The 24786-nt window shown below is 35.4% G+C and overlaps 1 protein-coding gene across 1 annotated transcript in view; it reads right to left on the minus strand.

Moving 5' to 3' along the window:
- STXBP4 (syntaxin binding protein 4) overlaps positions 1 to 24786 on the minus strand; it is a 73790-nt gene that overhangs the window by 13114 nt on the left and 35890 nt on the right. Inside the window, exons 20-21 of the mRNA XM_026067556.1 lie at positions 24173 to 24306; positions 3576 to 3633 (exon numbers count right to left, since the gene is read on the minus strand). Of these exons, the coding sequence (XP_025923341.1) occupies positions 3576 to 3633; positions 24173 to 24306 (192 nt within the window). The remainder of the gene's footprint in view (positions 1 to 3575; positions 3634 to 24172; positions 24307 to 24786) is intronic.

Here is a 24786-nt window from a genome sequence, read left to right on the forward strand (position 1 = left end):
ATATTACAAAGAGCAGCAAGAAGTACGAATTCTTAAGCACACAAGAAGCCTTACACTCTGTACAGACATTTTGAAACAGCAGTGCAAGCAAAATAAGGAAATAGGTAAAAGGAATGTTAATTACTATGATCTCTTACTGAAAGCTCGGTTAAGTTCACTCTAATGAATTGAAATAAGAACTGTTAGCACAGTTCTTGTCCCTTCCTCTGCGATTATAACGGATAGATTTTCCTTGCCTGCCATGAAAAGACTGACATGGAGGACTTCCTAGGACAGACTGCAGAAGATGATGATAGCAATCCTGGGGCTCTATCATTTGTAATGCTAGGAGCACATTAAGAAATACGGAGGGAAAAACATTCTAGAGTCATTAACAATCAAAGATCAGATACGCAAGAACTCCTAAAAAAACGTGTTCAGTCAAAGTCTGTAKTTTCAACAAGGGGGGATAATATGATAAACATCAGATACTTTCTGCAGATTAGGCTCCCACTGCTTAGATTAGCTGAGATTCAGCCTTTGCAACATGAACCTTATTGTCACATTTGCAATAGCTCTACATCCAAGTGCAGCTCTTAAAAGAAAATTTTCAAGTATATTCAGCCAACCTAGCTTTCTGCTGAGTCATCAAGATAAATGAGAAGCACTTGTAACAAAATCAGAAAAAAAAGGAAAAGAGGGGAAATCTCTCTCAAATGTGAGATTTCTTGCATTCTGTTGTTAAATTTTATTTCCTATTATTGCTACATAACAGTCTCTTCAAGCTCAGTTCTCAATTGCACAGGTATAAACCTCAAGTAATTTTAAGTGATTTACCCTGAACAGAATCGAGCATCTACCTCAATCCTCCAAATGTACCATATGACTCCACTTATCAACAGATAAACAACTTCTTTTAAAGACCAATGGAACAGTGCTCTATTTTAATAGTTTCTTTTGTATTTATTTAAATTGCTACACAATTGGCTTTTTGGAGGACAGCATGATTCTTTTTAATTTCCTACGTTATTTTTCTGCAATATTTTTTGGTATAAATCCCATGCAGTAACCTACATCTGTCTGAAAATAAAAGCCACCCTTTGATTAGAGGTGGAATGTACTAACATACATGGTGTGTTTGAAAACCTCTGCGGAAAAAAACCCATGTCTGCTTTAATATATCTAGCTGTAGGCACCATGGGGTTAGTTAAGGACAACAGAGCAGCCAGTTTTTCTTGGCTGCCTAATGCACAAACTTCAATGCTATTTACGTGACTTTGGTAAGAGTCTGGGATTAAAGATCTATTCACTGTCCTTCCTATCTTTTAGGAGACTTAGTGGAAGTCCACCACCAAAATACCATCTTCTTACATGCCACCTATAAGAATTAAACAATATGTCAATTGCAGTAGATAGAAAAGCTAGTTATTAATCAATGGTTCATGATATATATGGAATGGAGTTGAATTATAATTTAGCCAATTGTTCCAATCTTTAAAAGGAATAATAAAAAACTATTATATGGATTACACTTTCACTATCCTCTAGAAAAAAGCAACAACAATCTCTGTTCAATTCACTACCTGAAGCTTCTGGGAGACATAACACGAGCTGCTTCTTTTTCATGCATTTTTCCTCCGGAATCAGAGAACACAGTTAAAAATAATCTTTCCTTTCCTATAGTATACAACAGATTCCCACAGCTTTTATCAAGTAGGTCTTTGTAAAGAAGTTTGCAATTCTCTACCTACCGGACATTAACAGTATTTAAACCATATTGCATATTTTGTATTCTGTTTATAAATAATGTTATTTTTACTTCATTTGTTGTATATAATGAATTTGCACTGCTTTTTTTCTTCTACTCTTTCAGAAAAAAAAAAAACATTAAAGAAATCTTTTAATTAAGGAAAGCCAAAAAGCAAATAACAGGAAGGTCCCAATCTTGGGGTTTTGTATTTTTTTTAAAATCTCTCTTCAGATGGTTACTAGTTTTAAAGCTTTTGTAGTTTTAAAACTAGTTTTAAAGCTTTTTTAAAGCTTTTGTGTTTCTTTGTGCTTTAGACACTGTGCTATTTTAACATCTTTTCAATGTCACCTTTCCTCCAGTCTCTGGAGAGTTTTGTAGAATTTATTTGTTTGCAAGAACTTCTAGACAATTACAGTTAACCCCGATAGAGACATATTTTTCTACATTTTTTTTGCAGGACAGCATAATAATTGTTCACTCTGACGTCCTTCTGAACACTGTTAAGTGAAATTCACTGTTGGTTACTATAAATGTTTCTAATAAGCCACTTGCAATGAAAGGTACGGCTGTATCTTTAGCAATACCTGCCAGATGTACAAAGCAAACCCCATGGACCTGTAGGTATAATTTGCATAGGGCAGAAATTCAAAACAAAAAGAAGATTTTTTTTTAAAATGCATTTTTGGGAATATCAGAGTGAAAAAAACCTTTTTTTAATGTTTTCAACTGCTAGAATTGCATACCTGTGACTGAGGCTTTTAAAATGGCTAATCTGTATGTCTTGACAGGTACTTAATATATGCAGAATATGAAACAAGACTTTTGCAACAGGCACGGTTTCAATGGCATTATCTACAGAATAAAAGTTGCTTAACCTGCAGGAAATGATAATGTAAAATATCAATATTCTGTGAAACTCAAGTTAGTGAGCCTATGATTAACGTCTTAAATGTAAAGCTTAGAATATAATGACTTTTGTCTAAATGAATGGTATGGCAGTTGGACTTGTCTTGATCATTTAAGAATCATAATTAAATGTTTTCGGTCCTTTTCCTTCACCCTCTTGCAACAACAAAATGACTTATTTCCAGACAAGGGAGCAGGATGTGATTTCAAGAAAACAATGTTGTTATCTTCTGATACAACCATGGATAGTTCACAGACAAGAAGGAACTTGCTGCTTAAGAGGTTCCCCACACGATAACCATTTAGGGCTGGAGGTAATATGAAAATTACTAATATTTCAGTTATTATACAATGGGTACTATGGATTCTGAGGTACGCTTCAGAAGAGTACAGACACAAAAGTCCAGGTTCTAGGTCAACTGACATATCTGGTGAGATTGCTGGTCTTTGTGTTTCTTAATAATACAAAGGGACTGAAATCCCAGAATAAAACCAGACTGTTATCTTCTAAAAAGCTAGCTGTTAGAATTTTTCCACTTCCCCCAAACTATATGGTCATTTAAAAAATAGATATGCCTGTAAACTTTTTAGGGGGATGAGATTTTTTTTCACATCTTCTGGATCCATTATAGGACCAAACATGTAATTGAAACAATCTCAACACTGTACACTAGGATTTTTAGTGACATCTGAAGGATTTAGTTACACAGCTCTCACTAAATTTCAGTTGAATTTTTTAACTAAGTCCTCCAGGATTCTCTGGACAGTGCAGTTACAAAATGCAGAGAAGAATAAGTGATGTCAGTAATAAAGCTGTATATAAMACATATCACAGTGTTGTTACTTTTCTAAATTTTCTGTTGATTCTAGGTTTAGAAATACTTTTAGCTTGATGGGTTTTTATTTCTCCTCCAACCCATTTTCCCCCGGAAATACTCACTTGATAAAGTATTTGATTCCATCTGCTGTGTAAGCTTCTTCCCATCCATAAGGTAGACCTAAGATGAAATAGAGAAATAAGATGTCTCTCAAAGCTGGGGAGCCAGAAGGACCATACAGCTTTGAAATGGTGTCAGTTAGAATACTGTAACTTCAAACTATGTCATAAAAAGATTATATTTGAATTAACACTTTTGTAATGCATAATAATATAAACATTAAAGTCTAAAAAACATTTGTTGTGCTACAAAGCTATAAGCCATTAGACAAGACCTTTATTACTAACAATTATTTTCCAGAAGCTGACAGTCTGGTAGAATTACCGAGTCCAGCAGTTAACTCTTTTGAGCTTTTTATTGTAATTTACATCTGTATGAAGCAACCAAAAAAAACCCTTAGGCCTGCGGTTTGCTGAGGTCTGTCTCACTTTGTTTTTTGCATCTATTACATACAGATGCCGACAACTATACAAAGTAGACATCTGGGCAGAATCAAATCCTCCACTGTTTCATTTATCACCAAGCTCTATGTTTACACATAATTCTTTGGAAATTTGGACACAAACTCCAAGACATTTAGAGACAACTTCAGAGAAAATGTGTATGGATAGACGAATGTATATCTCTCTACATATCTTGACAAAGTACAATTTACTAAGTGTGCTGCTTAACTTTTTGATTTACACTGAAGTTTCTGGGGTTAAAGTTTTTAATACCACATCATTTAACAAAAAAAGAAAAATCTGAAAGGATGGCATTTTCACATGTACTAAAAAACCGGTGTTCTCTTTTCCCCTTTTATAATTACCAGGCATGCTAATCTCCAAAATGCAGTCTTGGTTTCTGGTCTTAGTTTGAAAGTCCCCTCCATGAGGAAATCAATAATACTTTTAGTAGGGTATTATGCTATAGCTCTTAAAAAATTCAATTTTCATGGGAAATCTTTACCATTTTTCTTACTATTGGTTCCACACTAACTGTTTGCAGAGCTTGAAAAGTGCTGGAGAAAGCAGCATCAGTCAATGTGCAAAAACACTCCTGATGTATTCTTTTGTGATACTGTATTCTAATGTACATAAAGTGCAAGGTCCTAAAAACAAACAACCCCCCCCCAACCTCCCCCTTTTTTAAAGACTAGAAACAGATATAAAATTAACATATGCATGAATATTGTTGTTCTTGTGCTCCAGCTTGAAAGTCATCTGGAAATGTTAGTGTTTTAGGAGTTAAACTACTTTTTTTCAAGTCACAATATATCTCCAAGACCAGCTCATTAGAACCATCTGTGAGCCTGCTTTAGATTTAAAACTTTTATTTGGAAAATGTGCTGGACTGCACGCAGCATACGGTCTTTTAAAGCTTCTTTGTACCAAGGCATGTCCTAAGTGCACTCATATTTAAAAAAAAAATCCTTTCTTAAAACACTCAATTTCTTTTCTCCCATTCTCACACCTTTGTCTCCAGTGTTGTCATTACTTCTCAAAAATCTGGAAAAGGATAACTTCAGCTCTTAGAGATAAACAGAGTCCATTAGAGCTACAGAGTCATTACTTTCAGGGCACAGTGAACGAGGTACAAACCATCCGAGAGGTAACTAAGGCTGTGAGGCACCAAGTACGTCTACTGATGAGGCCAAAACACCAGAATTCAGAAAGGTAACTTGAGAACTGGCACACACAGAAGAGTGCCAGTACTGTTTAGCACAGCTTGAAAAGCAAATCCCATTGATTTTTTTTTTCCCTACATCAACTTTACCTTGTATCACTCACTTATTCTCAGGCTTCTTCCCATTTTCAGTTTAGCAGAGATCTATACAATCTGCTCCTCAAAATGTGCCACCTATCAGGTGGCATATTTTGAAAAACCTAGTAGGTTTGAGAAAATAATCCATAGCCACTTCCCTTTAAATACAAGAGAGTTGCTGTGTAACAGTTTTCAAGATCTGGCAGCTATGAAGAAAGGAAGAAAAGGATGATTTATGTTTTAAATGTGCTAGACATGATCACTAGATTTTCCTTCCTCTCCTGTAAAAGAAAGAAACTTTATTCAAAATGGAAATTTTCTAATGATTTAAACAGAAATAGGCTTTCATCCTTCAATTGCTTCCATCTTCCCTGGTCTTTCCTCATTCCTGCGTATGTCACCATATGCAAGTCCAAAATAAAGGTCAACAAATTTGCTGACTTATTAATGAAACCCCTGTGTCTGATCTCTGCTTACACTTTTAGAAGTCTGCTACACCTCTCCCACTTCATTCCCAGGAACAGTTATACTATTTTCACTTACAATTTGATTAAAATTATTTCATTTTGTTCTTGTAAATGAAAAATTATATGGAGGTAATGATAACTGACTCTCTGTATTATTTTCTTAACCATGAAAGACTATATTTTTAAAAACACTGAATAYATGTCACCCATACATGAAATGCTGTATTTATTCTCTACTGCTTTATCTGCCTTCTTGACTTAATATGCACCAGATAATACATCCTATTCACTCTTTGTATACTTCAAAGCTCCACCTACATCGGTAATTTTGTCTTTTATTTTCCACATTTTCACTCCTTCTCCACGAGTCTTTCACTAGTGTTCCCTTCATTCTTTTTCTTCACTGGTAGATTTGTACTTGCATTTCTTGATGTTTCCCATAGTAGGCAGGAGACTCACATTTTGCACTGTATTTCCCTAGACATCATCATCATCATCACCACTTCCTTCAAGCTCATTTTCCCCGTGAATCATGCATAAATTGATCTACTTCCTAGTGCTGTATTTTCACACCCTCCAGGGTCAGATTTGTTACCTGTCCTAGATCTTGCTTTGGAAGACTGCTAAGCTTTCACCTGGAGTAAATGGGAGGTAAAGGAGCTCAAACAGTTAGAAATATGGTCTGAAAGTTACAGGATTTAGCCTACTGTTGCAGTTTTAGGTTTCCTACATATTTATTATTCTCTCTGTGAAGTACTACATTTTTTGATGAAACTTCATAAATAATATATCTTGGCTGCAGTTGTCTGCATATATCATCTTTTGGGAAAAAAATGTAGTATTCAAAAATAAACTTCAGCAGAAAATACAAGGCTTTCAGTTAATCAAATATTTATGATTATTTATCTTTTGCAAGGTAAGTAGAAGGTAATAGTGTAAAAGTAATTATCAATATAAAAGAAGTGGAATACAGTCCAAAGCACCCTTTATCAAAATAGAGTAGTCTCACAAGAGAGGGCACGTTAGCCAAAATACATTATAACCTAACATTATTTTGTTCTGAGTGTATGCATTTAATTAGGGCTAAGGCAAAGGAGATGTGTATAATTCTATGAGAAAAAGAATAACAACAAATCATTTGCAGTGCTTCAGTACTGTTGCAGCTGATAACAGAGCAGCAAAGCAGTCTCCCTGGTGACCGCTTGCCTTCTCAGCTGCAAGATGTCTGCTGTGATAACCACTGTTGTCAAGTTAATGTTACATAAAGCGGAAAGGGAATAAGAACAGTAGAGCTAACAAAAATTTCCCAACACTTCACAAAGTATGGATCTCATTGATTTTATTTATCACTTCTCCTTGAGTCAAAGAAAATGCCCCAAGAACGATACTTTGTTGGTTACAGTAATTAGAAAGACAGACATCAGGCCAAATTATAAACTCATATGAAGTGACATCAGCTTAGGATTTTGAGCCCTGCTTCTAAGAGGGGATGCATACACTCTCTGCCATGCTTCAGTACAGCCTTTCTGGAATAAAAGCTGCAGACAGCATAATCAAAGTATGTCACTACAGAAAGAAGGGGAAACAGAGCTTGCTTTTGTGACAACTGCCCTCAGTGACATTTTACAAAGAACGGTCTGAGAGCCCAAGGCTAACAGGCTGATTCAGTGCAAAACAGGGTATTTTTGAAATTCATGACTAAAGTGTTAGAACTGTTCAACTTTAATTTGCAGGTCTCTGTTTCAGTGCCTGTTTTAAAAGCAACTCCAATTCATTCCTGTCTTGATTGAATTGAATCCTGTCTTGATTGAATTTCCTTACATAGAAAGAGCCTAGTTTTACTAGGCAGTTATCAAACCTATAAATAGTGCAGTGATGTAGCTTTATTTTAAATTAGTTAAAAAAAAAAAATTAGAAAAAGAAATGTGGAGACGGTTAGATGAGACTAAAACGAGCAGATCTCATAGCACATACATTCAGTTGGAGCAAAACTGACACATACTTCCCTAATATCTAAGCACTGCAGTCCAAAATGTTTTATTTTCATATTTTCTGACAAAATTACGCAAAGGAAATGAGAGATTGAGAGATTACTGTAAGAACTGATCAAGAGCATTACTATTCCCTTGGATTCTATATAGATTTGGCCCAAGTGGGAGTACTCAGATGCTTAAAGATGAACGTGCCCTTAGGGTGCTTTAATTGTGGCCTGAAGGCCAGACTTTAAACCCTGCTCCCATTATAAGCAGTTAGACAAATATTGTTGACGAATCTGAAAAGGCTGCTTAGGGATAGCTGCTTACCAAAGGYAGTAATCTCACACTCAAAACTCTTTGGTGGAGCATTAACTTATTACCAGCAGTGTTCATAACTTTATAATCCACAGTAAAAAGGAAGCCTGTCTACAATTCATTTCCTGTCAGGGCTAAACAGCCTCACGGCTGTATCATTAAACCACCTTTGCTGGAATTAATGTAAAGTATCAACTTAAGGGATATACTATCTATCTAGAATTCCCAAGTGGCATAGCACATTTATTCAGTCTCACATTCTTTGACCGATAACAGAAACAGAGATGTCTGTGTCTGCATATTCTTTTACCTAGCTTGACTTTTTCAGTTATATTTTTCTAAAGTAACAGGGTATGGTCTAGCTCTGTCTAGCCTTTATTTACCTCCTGATGATTTATCTATATTTAATGTAAAATTCTCCAAAATGATGTTTTTGGAAAAATAGCAATTATCTGTTAAAAATACTTCTGATAAATGTGCTAAAGGAAATTATAAATGGTTTTCTCCTTTGTCTTTTGATAAGTGAGATTTTGAATTCTGACCTCTTTTCAACATCCACGAATTCAGCAATATGCTGTTATCAATATTTAAACCTTCCTCACATGGCCTCAGTAACAATGCAAAATTCATTTGTCAGTTAAGATACTCAATACCTTTGCCTCTTCTCTTTGAGCTATCTAGGCAATGCAAAGAGGATAGAGAGCTGAAGACTCTACTTGCTGGTCTTACATCATCTAGTCTTGGGCTCCTGAGGGCTACAGGAATATGGGAATGTCCCAGGTATGAGACTAGAGACACCATATGATGCAAGACTGGTGGAGCAATTCCTTGGTGAGCTATGCAGTTTGACATAGCTAAAGCAAAAATCTGTGGAGAAATATCTAACACTCTTTGTCATGTGTGTTCAACTGGGTTCAGGCATAATACGGCACTTTATTTTTTGAGGCTGTCAATAATATATACTGTATTTTATTGCTTATTCTTATCTACAAAAACTCAGGTTCAGTAAAAAACAGCTTTCAGAAGTGAGTATTCCCTTGCAGCTTTTGTTTGTGTGCCACTTTAATCTTTAGACCATTTCAAGCACTCTTCCCACAAACAAATGTGTTTCATCTAATGAATAAATACTCTAAGGGGACATTCCATTCCTTTCTTTCACATATCGAATTCCATTCTAAAGAAATCATTTTTTTCTTTGTTCTTGGTGATTTAATAAAACAAAGATGGAGTAAGTAGTTTTCAAGTGGAGACATCTGGGAAATAACTGAAATTTATGCTAATTTTGAATATGGTTGGCAGATTGACTTCTCTCCCTTCAGTAATATTCCTACAAACTGTCCTTCAGGAAAAATATTTTTCTTACTTTGGATATTCAGGGCACGGTGAAAGATGACCATGCACTTCCCCGTTTCCTATTTATCATAAGCTATCGACTCATCTATGTTGGCAAACTCATTCATCTCTTATCAAAACAATAATGTCACACCAGGTGACAATTAAGTATCAGAATTATAAAAAAGTTTGCTTTTTGCAAAGATTTGGAATATCTTGTTTTTATCAGAACACCTGATTATGTCATAAACTTTAATGTCTTATGGCAATTTTGAAATTATAAATTATTATAGGGTTTTTCTCCCTTATTCTAATACTTGCCTGTGAACAACGCTGTTTAATTAATTAGAAACTGTACATATACAACATAAATGGGAAGATATTAACAAAGACCAGTCAACTGATTTATTTATGGAAATATGAATGACTTCTGATTAATGCATGTTATCAGACATTATTGTAGGATCCTATCACTCTCCTACTCCCTACATCTCCTATAGCTCTCCTACCTAGCAAATAGGGAAATCCAAATTTAGAACAAACTCTGCCTAGCATGTGCACAGAAATTCTCCAGAAATGAGTGAGGACTGCAGTCATCCAAGCAACGAGCTTGCTGCTATGTGTCTTCAAGATGGATAAAGAATTATCTTCTTGAAACATTTCTTCAAAAATGTATTTTTTCAGAAGCTGAATCCTGGAAAAGCTACTAAAAGCAAAACTCATTTTTAAAAAAATAAATATTAATATTTTCCTTTCAAATAAAGTTTTAGGTACTGTAAGATCCAAGCTATTTAGACAGTTATTAAAATGAGAAGAGAAAGGTCTAGCTGAGGCTCATTTTTATCCAGGCAGGACATTAGTAGTGAAAGTACAACAGAAACACACTGCACTTAACAAGGGCAATAAAATACTTTCTTCTGCTTAGCTGATGGCAAACAAATGTGTATAACAAATTATAAAGAAATGGCTGAAGCACATACTTTACAATAATTTTGCTGTAAAACATTCTGACTTCATTTGAAAGAGAACAGAAGGAGTACAGCAAATTAAGTACTGAGCTGACTGCATCACCAAATAGATACTGTTCTTTTAAGGTACACTGGAGATGATGCATACATTTATGAGAACAAGGTAAACAACCCATTAGCAACTGACAAAAAACCCGACCCCTCAACATTTCCACCTTTTTTGGTTACAAAAATAAATATTGATATAACTCCCCCTTCTACCCCAGTCAAAAACGAGAGAAGATTCATACCATTCATTACATACAGTCATAGGCCAGAATCTCTGCATCTACACCAACTACTGACTGCTTAACTGGGAATGTCTTTAGGCATAGAAAAAGTCCAAGACAGACTGCATTCTCTGAAATTCCTATGTGAAAAGAATTCAAAGTACTACTAATGATTATTATTTTTATAATGTAATCAACTTTTAGGAAAAAAGCAATTATTTAATAAGTTATATTGAAAAACATAAGCTTATCATTTCAACATACTTACAATACAAGCAGTATGTATCACACTTGGCTTATAGTGTCTTTTAACATACCACTTATTTGATAGTCAGAACTTCAACAATCAATTTGGAGAAGGACAAGGAACATTATAGTTATTTTGGTCATGAATGTAATACATCTGTCTAGTAGTTAGGTTAATAAAGCATAAACCCTCAGAAGAATGGGATATTGAAACTCAGTGGAGCTTAAGCCTAGCTCATTCTGACCAAACACTGAATTTTGCAACTGCATTTAAGACACTAATTATTTGACAGTTGCTTTTTGTGGTTTTCACCTGCACTGCTTCTCATTAAAATGCCACTGGATGACCAGTGATGGTACTGTAAGAATACAGCAACCAGCCCACCAAAATTCTTTTGTTTAGTGCAATTAAAGCACATATCAATAAAGGTGGAGGCACTAGAGAAAATCAGAAAACTACAGAAATCCACCTCCTTCACAGGGAAGGCTGCCAAGAGAACAGATCATACCAGTGCTCCTTATCTTCCAGTGGCTCCCATCTGCTTTAGTTTGCCAATTCAAAGATGTTTTGTTTCATAGTATTAAAGGTTGCAGTGACAGAACCTCAATTAGTGACACAGTAAGATAAATACAGTACTCTAGGATCATATAGCTTGTAGTGCTTCCCCCAAAGATCTTAAAAATGGAAGCATGTCCCCTATTAAATTCTTTCAGTCTTACACATTAATCAAGTAGCAGCTTTTAAAAAAAATATTCTGTTCTGTGAATTAATTGCAGGCTCGCTTCTACAGACTTTCAATATTCCCTGTTAATATAATGCTGCCTATTTGTGATTGGTCCAGAATGCGGTATTTCCATTGCTGATTGAATACACTCCAATTTACAAAGTAATTTTGGGGGAATATTTGCATAATTTAACTTCAAATTCATTTTATTTAAACTGCTGATGAGAAGACAGGGAACACATTATGTATTACAAAATTATAGAAATAGCCCATAACTGGGGAAATTATACAAATGCCATATACACATTAGTTTTTAATACTGCTTCCTAAGTTCCTCCACATGTATGCTAAGAAAGTTTAATTCATAGAAGCAAAGTACTCCCCTTGGGAACATTCTTATTCTGAATTAGTACAAGTCTTACTCCAGAAACACAAGGCTCTGCCCACAGGCCATGCACCTGGACTAGCTAATTAGGACCAGTCTGGAATACTTCACTGTACGGACCAGCTCTAAACCACCTGTTCTCTCTCTGTTTCCCTTCTCTCTTGCTTCCTTGATTACTCTCTCTGTCCTGGAATTCATCCGTCTCCTCCTTTCCTTACTACATCAACTTCTCTTGTCACCATCTATTGTGCTATCCACCCACGTCCATCACTGTCAGCTCACATTGCTCACTGACGCATGTGATTGTTAAATATAAGCTTAATTAGAAAGCATGCACTGGTAACAAATTAAAATGACTGTCTAAAATTAGAATTGGACAGAAATTGTCTGAGATTTAAAAAGCAATACTATTATATGATATGCCTTTCCTGCTAAGTAATATCTTACTTTTATGCACTGATGATGAAATTAAACCGCGCAGGGGACTGGTATGAACTGCCTACAATTAAGAAACAGAACTTTCTGCTGAGCTCATTTCACAGTAAGTACAGACCACAGTAAGTAATGATCAAATACTCCTGAAGCAAGAATGCATGATTTTGAAAATACATTAATACAAGATAGACTTGTAGTCTGTTAAAAAAATTGTAGCTAAATTAAAGAAGTGTGATGTACAGACAGACGGGACTTTAAAATCAGCATGTTCTAAAGATTATGACAAAATTCTTAGAGACTAGGATAGGTACCTTCCCTTCCTGTTATAAATCTGAAGAAAAATAAATCCTGTATGTGCCTAAATTAGCATACTTTATCTTACTATTACTTTAACTGTAAAGGATTCAAAAGCGGTACCTGCAGCAACTACTGACACAAGGCAAAAACTCCATCCATAACTTCCAGTTAATGATATATATGCTTTATGGCACAAGGTAAAATTTGGCCCTCTGAGGCCATAAGTCTAGTATGAGAGTTATGCACATTTTATACCTCATTTAGGTCTCCTTCACAAGCAGCAAGAAATTATATTTTCTCTTGTAAATCCTCCTTAAAATATACTTTTGAAATCTTCCTATACCACTCTTGGCAATCAACTTTCTCTGTACTCCTTTCCATCTAAATTATCACACTTGTGCACCATATATGTCTAAGTAACTCTGCTAGCCCTCAGCTTCTCACTCCTACCTACTGCAAGAAAAGTGAAAAATGTGACAACTGAAGGAACTGACAGAAGAGCATACCATCCTTCTCATACAAGACAAGCACTGATAGCTTTAAGGTATATTGACACTCCAGGCAAAGGTCTGACACCCCCTGCTAGCTTTAATCTAGCTCTCTTAGGGTGCTGATAAGGTGTGTAGCCACAGCAGCATCAAGTCTGCATGAACTGCCCCAAAATATGCTCAAATCCTTTAGTGGTTTTTGCAGCCGGTGGTAAGCTCCATACTGTAACGGCTACTTTATTTTTTGGTACCTGAAATAACAAGAGACAGTCACTCCCTGACTGGCGTTCAGACATACGTACCCACAGACAGACACCTGCTTACTCACCTCTCCCAATACCCAGGTGACCGTGCCTGAACCCTGCTTGCAAATCTAGAGAAGAGGGATGGCAGCCTTGAGTCTGAGACACTGGTCTAGGGCTCAGSACCGCGAGGTTCAATCCCTGTCTCACCTGTCGATTTCCTCCGACTGGGAGCAATTTGTATCTCCATGATACAAAATTTGGAAGGTATTTTTTTCGTCTCATCTCTTCATGTCAGGGATTTCCTAGCACTCTAATCTAAACAGTCCCAGCCTCTCCTCATATGAGATGCTCCAGTTCCTCAATTATTTTTTCAGCCCTACCATTCAACATAACTGCTGATTCTGGACAGTTTTGACTTCAGTCTCTACAGTTGCCATGAGCAAGTACAACTTGTATGGAAAGAGGCACAAAGTCAATTAATTTTTTCATAGTGGGGCTACAGTATGAACTGAATAAACTCCTACATGAATGTGTCCATAGGTTTTTAAAGGTCTGCTCTTTAATAAAGTCTTCCATCAGGGATGCTGAAATTGAATCTAATGAGACAGTACTAATCTTATTAGCTCATCTGCATTTTAAAGTATAATAATATCACTTACTTGTTTTTCATTATTAAAATGTTTTGATTTGAAAGTCAGTACAGACAGTGCTTACTCAAAAGCTGACTCATTTTTTCTCATTAAAGGTAAGTGAATGGAGAGGGAATAAATTGCTTCTTCTAGCAGCAGCAACAGGGTTTTGAAATCTAGGTCACGTTAAAGAACTGCCTTAAATATAAATTTTAGACATTGAATTGCCTTTTTTCTCGCTGTGAAACATCATCAATAAATTCAGTCATCAATGAATTAGTTAACAACTTGTTCATAATTGATACTTAAAATATTTTTTTGTTTGATTACATTGTAAAATTATTCTGGCCTTATAAATGTCGCCTTTTATCTAGCATCTCTACTTGTCCATAACTGTGAGTGGTAATATTTTCCATCTGAACATGAGGAAATACTTTTTCACTGTGAGGGTGACAGCACTGGAACAGGTTGCCCAGAGAGGTGGTGGAGTCTCCTTCTCTGGAGATATTCAAAATGCGCCTGGATGCAATCCTGTGCAATGTGCTCTAGGTGACCCTGCTTGAGCAGGGGGGTTGGACTAGATGATCTCCAGAGGTCCCTTCCAACCTCAGCGATTCTGTGATTCTGATTCTTGGATATCAAACACACAGGCTCTGATTTCTAGGTCCTGTAATAATACCCACTAGTAAGACCAGTTAGTTGAGAAGAATGTTTTTCCTCACTCACATTCAAGAAAATGTAGTTGTAGCCCAAGAACAAGATAATTTGGGATAACTCAAGAATTAAAAGCCACTTGTGAATGAACATTTCTTTGAAATGTCATCAAAAAACAGGATTAGAATTTTATAAGGTCTTCACCAACTGGATCAAGTGTTTGAAATAAATAGGGTGTAATTCAATAAGGACAAAAGCAGAGTACTACCATGAGGTACAAATAATCAACTGCACAAAACCAAGTGGGGTATGACTAGCCTTTGGTTCAGCAGCAAACACTCTGGAAGTTCAGGAAAGCACAAACTTCATATGAATCAGTAACATGAAACTATGAGGGAATGGAAACACCATCCTGGGACATAAGAGCTGATGTGCTATATGAAGTCAAACAAACTCATTCTTCCATTTTTGTCTCCCACAGGGAAGTCTCAGTTACAGAACTCAGTCAGTTGTGAGCAGCACAAATTTTTTATGAATTGGAGAGAATTCAAAGGGGAACTAAAATAATGGTGAAATGTCCAGAAGACATGTTCTATAAGGAAAAATAGAAAGAACTGGTATCACTTAAGTTTAATTAGGGGAACGGAAAACTCGGGCGGTCTTCCAATATGTTAAAAGCTGCCACAAAGTGAAAAATAGTAAGGTGCTTCAATAATCGTTGGGATGAAGAGAAGTAGTAATGGGCTTAACCTGCAATGAGGAAGATTTAGGTCAGACAAAAGGAAAACCTTACTAATTGCAAGGATAATTAAGCACAGGAATAGTTTGCCTAGAGGAGCTGTGGAATACATCAGACAAATTCCTGTGGATTCATGTAGACATAATTCATGTTGCTGGAGGCAGGTGGATGCACTACCTACTTCCTGGAGGTCCTTTCCAGCCTCATCTTTTCTGATTCCGTGGTGGCAAGGTACTATCTGAATGCTAGATTTGTGAACTTTTGTGTAGTTTACATTACGCACAGATGTTTCTTCTAATTTGCATTTGCAAGGCATTTTTGTGTCTTGTATTGATGGAAGTAATGTATTTTGATCATATTATGTATCAAACAACTCTTCACTCCTCTCCAAGTTTTTCACTGTAAAATCAAACAAATCCTGGCCAAAGAAATAGGCTTTATAGTACGTTTTTTTTAGGCTTGCCGGATAGCGCTTGAACACCACCATCCCCCCCCCCCCCAAAAAAAAAACCCAACCACCCAAAACCCAACAACTTGAAGCTGTCACCTTTCTTACACACTATTAAACCTTGATTTGGCTTTACTGACCTTCCTTATCTAAAAACAGTGGCTATAGTATTTCTTAAGCACAGGCAGCACCATAGAACAATAAACGGTTTCCTTGTATATCCAACAGCTGTTTCAGCAATGATGATGCTATAGCCCAGTGGTCTCAAATCTTTTTTTTGAGTCAGAGATCACTATCCACCCTCAAAAATTCTCATGGATTATCATAATCAATCTTGTCTTTGAAAAGAATATAAAAGCTGTGAATGAGTTATAATAGTTATAACAGTCTTGTGGCTCAGAGATCATTGACAAACTACAGTCTGGACACCATAGCTGTAGTTCTTAATTGCTTTAAAATATGTATATAACCATGCAGTAAAAATTACTTCAAGTACACAGCRCTGAACTACAGCATCAAACACAGAGTATCAAGATATAGCATTTACAATAAAAAAAGGCAAGAAACCAAAAGCAATAAAACTTTTTCAGAAAAATTTAACAGAGATGAAGCGAGCTGTCTCTATTTTCTATCCTTCCTCATTAGTCATTCTTCTTTTCTAACAAAGACTTCAAGAGGATAAGACGGTGCAAAGGTGCTGTTTGACACTGCCCCACAGTTATCAAATGACATTTTTGTTCTGTGAACATGGACTGCAGAAATATAATATATACAGTAATGATAAAACAGACACACTATTTTTAAAGTCACAAACTTGACTGCTATCTAAGAATGCAGAAGAATATCATCTATATTGTTAACAGATCTCAATAATAGTAGGCTGCTCTTCAGAAAGACAAAAAGGTGCTGTCAGGATTTCCTATTCATCTAAACAGAAAAAAAATATTTGTTTAACTCATAATTTCTGTTAAATTCCTTGCCCTTTTTAAAATAAATGTGTGAATCATTTAGCTGCTTTATCACTGAAATTTCTCTGTAAAATGGGGATAACCTGATAAGGTATACAAATGACACAATGCTGATGTAAATAAAGCAGATCAGATTAGATTTACAGACAAACAGACTTTAGTCTCATACGTCTTTTCCATCTCATTTCAGCCATATCTAAGTGCTCCACTTTAAACTTAATTTCCATGCACACTCATTTTAATCTCATTTACATTTGAAACATTTTAACTATTATACACTATTAAATTTCTGAAGTGGAACATTTCCTTATTGTTGCAATGAAAAATTTTAATGTCCTTGAAGATATTTTCATTTTGGAATTACAGTTCTATGAACACCGTTGATATTATGACTCTTCATTCTTATTTATAATGTAGGCAAAATGGGAATTTTACATGATTTGCAGAAAATTCAAAGTACGGCCACTTCCAAAGTATTGGTTCAGTGAAGAGTTATATAGAATAAGCTTTTAAATTCTAGGTTATGCCCATGTAAAATTGTATAAAATGTTTGTTTGTTTTTCCTGAAGATTATGGGAACAACTTTTGACTTTGAATTTAAATTTTTCTAAAATATATAAGTTGTTCACCTTTGGTTCCTTATTATGATCTGACTTGCAGTGCATCTAAAAAGTTGTTGATAAGCTATTGATTATTTATGCAGCATTCTCATTTTCAGATTAAGGCAAAAATTCAACAATGTCTAYATTACAGGCCAAAAGGGATCCAGTTGTCTCATGTATATATGTTTTTATGTATTGGTACAATTCAAATGAAGTCAAGGGTTATTCTCAATTTACATCACACTGAAGATGTAAAAGAAGAATTAGAAAGTTTGATTTCAATTTCCAAACTATATTCTTTTGTTACATTAGCCACATTTTCAGATCAGTACGGAAATACGAGTCTTCTGCAATTTAACCAAAAAATACTAAAATTTCTTCCTACCTTAAGTTTAATTTTTAGACAAAGTCTCTCCATGAGTTTTACATTAACCACTGTTTTTGCAGAGTGTCACTCACTCACAATGCTTGGTTGATAGCAGGGGCCTACAATCTAGAGCACATGTCAAACTGGTTTTGAATGAGACACAGCTGCTCCTGGTTCCTATGATCAATAGGATTCTGGGATTTTTTCTTCTTTTGAATTGCCARCTGAGAAAAGATTTAACAGGGACTTAACAGAGAAAAGTTAATTTAATACTTTAACATTATTGCTGTCTACAAAAATGAAATTACCCTCCCATGAAATATTTCTGTTCTGGGGAAAAAAAACCTCTTCAACCTTCAGGGACTAGTAAAATTGTAAAATATTCCACTGGATAAAACAGTTGATAAATTCTCTTTTGGGACAACTCACCTTGTTGTTGTTGTCGTTGTTGTTGAAAGTTTTAAGGGAATAACGCATTTCCATAGAGTATTTTAATTTCACCAAAATAGTATTTTCTAATGGAAGTATTGTGTCAGAAAGTGTTTACATTATCAAACATAACGTCTATATCTTTTAAACTTACACCATTCATTTTAAGATTTATTTCTCCTTTTGCTAGTCAAAAGCTATTACAAATGGGAGCTGTACAGGGTTGGGAATACACTGTATAATTTAATATGTCTTTTCTATTTCTGATTTCAGCAATCCCCTGAAATATTTATGGCCTTGCCAGAACAATGAATACACAGAATTCTCCCTTTAGTTATCATTATGCTGCTCCTCTCCAAGCAGTTCTTCCACTAAGGAAGAAAAGGTATATTTCTAGTTCATTAGCTGAAAATGCATTAAAGGTATACACTTTCCAGAATGCAGAATTGTCCCCAGAAAGATGATCTTGCAGGAAGTAGTTTTCTCCTTCTAATACTTAAAATATAAAAACACACAGCAGCATAAGTTTCAGCAAATGCTAGCAACCAGATGACATTCTCAGGGTGAATGGAGGGCTTGTATTTTCATGTTCAGTCTCTACGACTGCAACTTTAATATCACTAGCCTAATTAACAAAACGCTAAGGTTAGCCAAGGTGTGCCTACCCACGTTACAATTATGACTGTATTTTGACGTACAGACATAAACCACAGAGGGGGGGGAACCATCCCATGCTTTCATGTCAACTTTTTCAGAGCTCTTCTGATGAACTACAGCCAAAGAGCTGCACAAAATTACAGCCTTGCTATACAAATATCTTTAATGGGAATAACAAAATAGCAATAACGTATCTGGCATTAATTCTGTTGTAATAAACAAACATACCAAGGGTGCAATGTAGAAGTGAAAGGAATATTAATTTTTAACAATGTTAATTCTCCTCAAAACAGCAAAATGGTTTGAAAAGACACGCCACTGCCTGCCTTATAATGTTGTTCCACCCACACTGTCAAACGAACGGGAAGGGACAGCTAACAGTTTGCTGAACATAGAATGACCCTGGCAATTCATCATAATGTGCTTAAGAAAAACGAAACTGAAGAAATGGATAGTTTTCATATTCCTGTTAATGCAAGATTTTGTCTGTGGTCCAAAAATCAAGAGTAACTTAACTATCATGAGATGAGGCACTAATGTGTGCTGAGCACCCACAATTTCCATTGCCTTCTTTTTCTGGATAATAGGAAAATAAATTCAAAAATTGGGCAGCTAAATTTCTGCCTGTAGGATCCTCATAACTAAATGTGTTTATACATGGTGACTAGCAAGATCAACATCAGTAAGAACACTGTTACACTTTTAAAGTAAGCAGGATTTTTGAAAGATGTGTTAATTTCAAGATCATTTCAGGGAACTTCAGCATGAYGGCCACGTGTCAGCTTTCAGCCTGACAACAGATTAAAGGAACATGATGGAGAAAATGTTTCAAGATGCACTTCTTGAGCTCCCGCAGAGCAGAGAAGCGGGCTTTACAGCACTTAATGGGATACTGATGACTGGAATTACGTCAACAAGAGCAAGATTGTATTTTGGATAGAAATTGTATTTTGGGTAGAGGCAGAGTGAGAAATCAGCAGACAAAAAAACCCTTGAAAGCTGCCATTAAGGTAGTGCAGGTTTCAAAATGCCTATTGCCTCTATATCATGAATAACTAAGTATGTTCCAGGGTTAATCACATTCTGGACATTATCAATACTGAGTAGTTTTTTTAATTTTGTAATAGAAAAGAAGAAAATACTTTCTCAACTCTTTGGAGCATGACTTTCATCATATAGACTACTAAGTGCAGCCAGCAACTACTTTTAAATGCTATAGTTCTTCACTGAGGCATTATTATTGTTTGTATGATGAAAGTTGCTTTTCGTTTTTCTTTATATCTTCAGGAGATGCTTGTATTCTGCAAAGCAGAAAGGCCTCCCAGGATTTAGTTTAAAAATAGCTAACAGTCTTCAAGAAGATGAAGAATGAATCTTTCAAGGGATGATCTTGATTATGCTGTTTATTGTTTTCTTACTTGCATTTCTGGATCTTGAGGATCCTGTACAATATTTTTTTTTTTTTTTTTAAACAGAGTCCTTACTTAAGGAATTGCCAAACTGATTTCACATAGTTAATGTCATGTCACCTACAAAGCTGAAAACTGATCTGCAGCATGATCACAAATTAGGCTTGGAGATTTTGAAGAATATACTGAACTTTAAACCTCTTTCCTCAGGCAAAATGTGATGCTATTATGCAGGAAGAGGACAGTTTGTGTGGCTAATTCATACATATATCATTCTGTCCTGGATGTCAAGGATGATCTATAACAAAAAAATCAGTATTCTTTTGGAACAACTCTGCACAGCCTTGTCTTTATACAACACATGTGAAACAAAGTCTAGGGTAAGTAAATCGAGAAAATACAAGATAGTTTTGGTTAGGGCAGGTTCCTTTACTTAATCTTGCATAAAATGAAGTAAATATTGAAAGAGATGATCTATTCAGAAAGTAAAATATATCACTATGGCTGTCTATCAATATTTTTATCCATTCAGAAATCTCAAAAATATTCATTCCAATTCTTTAAGATTATATCATTAAAAAAATACTATGTTGTAGACACCTTTCTGGAAAAAAGAGAACCTTCAGTCTTCAAAGTAATATTCGGTATACTTTTTTTCTTTGAAAATGACATTTACAAACTGGTATATCCATAAGAGCCCTCTTTTTAGGACAGCCCATCTGCAAGATGATCACATGGGAAACATTTTGTGAAAATCTGGCATAGAGCACTGCAGACAGAATGCTGTTCAACAGTTACTCTGCCTTAACTGCCTTTTTTTTTTTTTTTTTTGGAGAGCTTTAAAGCTTTAATCTCATACAAAAGCTCGTCAGAGCCCAAGTCTATCTGTAATACTCTCCAAATCAGAATGAACCCAGAACGATGACATTCAATCTTTAAATCCTTCTCTGCAGAGCTATTTTTAAACTCTCAGGTTCATAAAATGGGTCTATGCTATGGCTCTAGAGCTTTTGAACTTGAACTCTATCTATTACATTTGACACAATCACATGTTAGACTTCAATTGCATTTAGGACTAAAAAGTATTTCTCRCATGATTTCCTGGATAGCGTGATAGAAACAACTTAATGTGACAGAACACTTTCATCATCACTGGTGGAAAACCAATCCCCCCTCTCCTGGCCACAGCTATTCTGTTCATCTCCTCTAGTCACTCTAATTCTGATTTTCTGGACACTTCTGCACAACTTTTTATCTTCTTACTTTTTCTCCTCCATACAGTGTTTGATATAATAAACAAATGAYGCATAAATAATGTCCAGTAAGATATTTTTCACATCTTGAAAAGCTTCCTCAGCAAATATATTTATTCAGTCCTCATCTAAATTAATTCCCAAACAATGAGTAAAGAATATAGAAACCTTTGATACAATGATCATTGCCACCATAATTCTCTGACTCTCCAAAAATTTCTGTAATGGGTTGGGYCATTTGCATTTTACTTTTGCAAATGAATCCACCTAAACTGGATTGGAACTGACTTGTCCTCTCAACTGTAGGTAAACATGATCAAAATACACAGCCATTTCAGTGATCTGAAGTAGGAACTCTATAATAAGCCACAGTTGTTTCTGAGATTTCCAACTGCATGTAGTTTATTACTGTAACTGCTCATGAACAAACAACTTTCACCACTGGGCACAGATTTCTGTTAATGACCTAACTGAGGAAATACATGGATCTCCAAAAGAAACTGCAGGTTCCATTCACTCCCTACAGCAATAAAATCTTCATTAAGATACTGTATTCTGTGTACGCTCATGTCTTCAACCTTCACCGTCTTCTGGTGCTATGAATGATTTAGTCTACCAGTTCACAACCATTAAAAAAACAAACAAAACAAAAACAACAACAAAAAAACTTCTCTGCTGCTGAATTGATGCCAGATTTAAGCTGTGGAGGATTTGTTTCCTTAAAGACATTTCCTGATTTAAAAACTCCTCTTTAACAATAATGCTCAGATTTTTAAAGATTCAGAGAAACCTTCTCATTCTGATGCATCTTTTGCAGCTTGGAAGAGGGATCTATATCCCTCTGGAAATAGAGGTGTGGTTTAAGACACTGCATTTTGAAGCTTATATTCTGAAAGCCTGTCATCTYGGACTGAATTCATCACATGGCTTTYGTTCAAAGCCCACCAAGGTCAATGGAAATATTCCCACTGATTTCAATGAGTTTCAGATGATGTCTTTTGAGTAAGGAAACCCAAGGCTCTAGAATCCCATGTGATGCGTACTTCTGACTTTTTCCTCCAATATTTAGAGCAAGGTGATCTTAAATTGAGAAAGTCCCTGGTATATGTTTCTGGAAGAGTGATGGATGCTATTGAGCAGAACTTAAGTAGCTTTTCAACATTACACTTTCATTTCTTCCTTTTACAATATGTTTGTTAGATGAATACCTGTTGATGAACCTGAAAGTAGAGAGACTGTGCAAACGACAACAGAAACAGAAGAACAAGAGTAAACAGAAAAATTGGATCCACTGAAATATCACTAAATGATCGGCTGTGTGGCAGCAAAACACTGAAGTCTCGTATTACCATCCATTGGCTTTGCTGCACTCTTTTATAGGTGAATAATTTAAGTTTGTATAGCACTTATCACTTGCCCAGTCAAACTTTCTAGAAGAGGATGTAATGGATTGTATAGCTCTGAATTATTTGCTCTTTCAGAAATGTCTACCTACTCCTAGTTTAAACCTCAAAATACATATTTTCTTGATTTAGTAAACCACAGTATTCTTATAAAAAGCTAATAAAAAGAAGAAAAAAATCTTTTTYTTCTTTGGATAAATATAAACAGATGAAACTTTAAACTGAAAAGTAACAAAACAACATACATGCTATTAAAAATAACATAAGGAATTACGCAATACTTTTTCCTAGAAGAGTATTTATGATCCCAAATAATTCTGTGACTTCATTTTAATTCAAAACATTGTCTCTTACAGAGACTAAATTTCATTTTGTTTACTTTTTTGTTTTGTTTATACTATGTATTTTCTGTGAAGGTCTCACTACGATTTATTACATGACCTTCAATGAATTAGCAAACATATCCAGTTTACTTAAATGAGGTCATTATTATTATCCCCAAGTCACATTGGTAATATGCATGCAATAAACTATCCTGGCATATCTGCTTAAAATTAAGGAGAAAATGCCCTTAAAATATCAAGTACATTAAGAAGGAAAAACACCTCTAACTCTAGGTAGATATTAGTTTTTCCTCATGTTACATTCTACATCAATTTTAGGAAGTATTGATTGATTGAATCTTAAGCATCCAGAATTAAGGCAGCTCTGTGATCTCTGAATGAAATGAAAAAAAACCCAATAGAGCGAAGAACTTCTACCAGGTGAAGAACAAAACAGAAAAGCGGCCAAATTACTGTATGAAAACAGTCCAATTGCAGGAGAAGGTTCTGACTGTGGGTAGGGTTAAGGTTGGGTTAATGTAAGGGTTAGGGTTAGAACAACCAAAGGAATAGCCTCTGTCCACATCAGCCCTTTTCCTGCTTCTATAGATCTTTCAGCATTCTGTAAGACTCTGGACCCCAAACCCATACCGCAGTCCTAATCCAATCCAAACAGAACCTGCAGTCAGGATCCTTTCCCTACATTTGGGAAAAAAAGGTAACTCCTGAAACACTCTGCTCTCAGTTAGCAGGTAAGAGGCTAAAGCTACAACATTTGACAAAAGAAAGAAGTATTTATGTGTGCGCATACACACACATATACTCACAATCTACTTCCAAAATGGCACGGACAGATTTGGCAAGGTCTTTGGCTTCCGCTGCAAGAGCTGTTGTGACAGTAGGTCCAATCCTTCCCAATCGTGCAAGAAGTGCTTTAGTAGACAACGTTGTTCTTCTGTCACTGAAGAACAAAAAAAATAATGAATGTTGATTTGTAAGATGACAAAAGAAAATGTTACTTTTAATATAGCAAACCTGTGTTTCTAGATTGGTTTTGGTCTCATTCTATCAACAAAAAAAGACTTTTACTACCAAATTGAGGAGTTTGTGTTAGAGGCAATTCTGTCTGTGTAATAAATCTATGAAGAAAGTTCAAATAAAATAACACAACTCATGCCTCAAAATCTAGTGTCAAAAACTCCTTGGGTGTCAGGTAAGTAACTTGCTTAAAAGTAATTTTGATATTAGCATTTAAGAAGGGACATTGATTTAGGGAACCAATTTTTATCTTCTAGTCTGTTAGGGAGTCAGTTTCTGACCTTGGCTTTGTGTTTTACACTTCAATCATTTACTAAGAGAAGACTATCAACTTCATAAAACATTTAACATTGCTCTCATGCAGTGCCAATGGGAACTGCATTTAATTGATTAGGATTAGCAT

Source organism: Apteryx rowi, unplaced genomic scaffold (assembly GCF_003343035.1).
Source record: "Apteryx rowi isolate R43461 unplaced genomic scaffold, aptRow1 scaffold_26, whole genome shotgun sequence".
Classification (NCBI taxonomy): domain Eukaryota; kingdom Metazoa; phylum Chordata; class Aves; order Apterygiformes; family Apterygidae; genus Apteryx; species Apteryx rowi.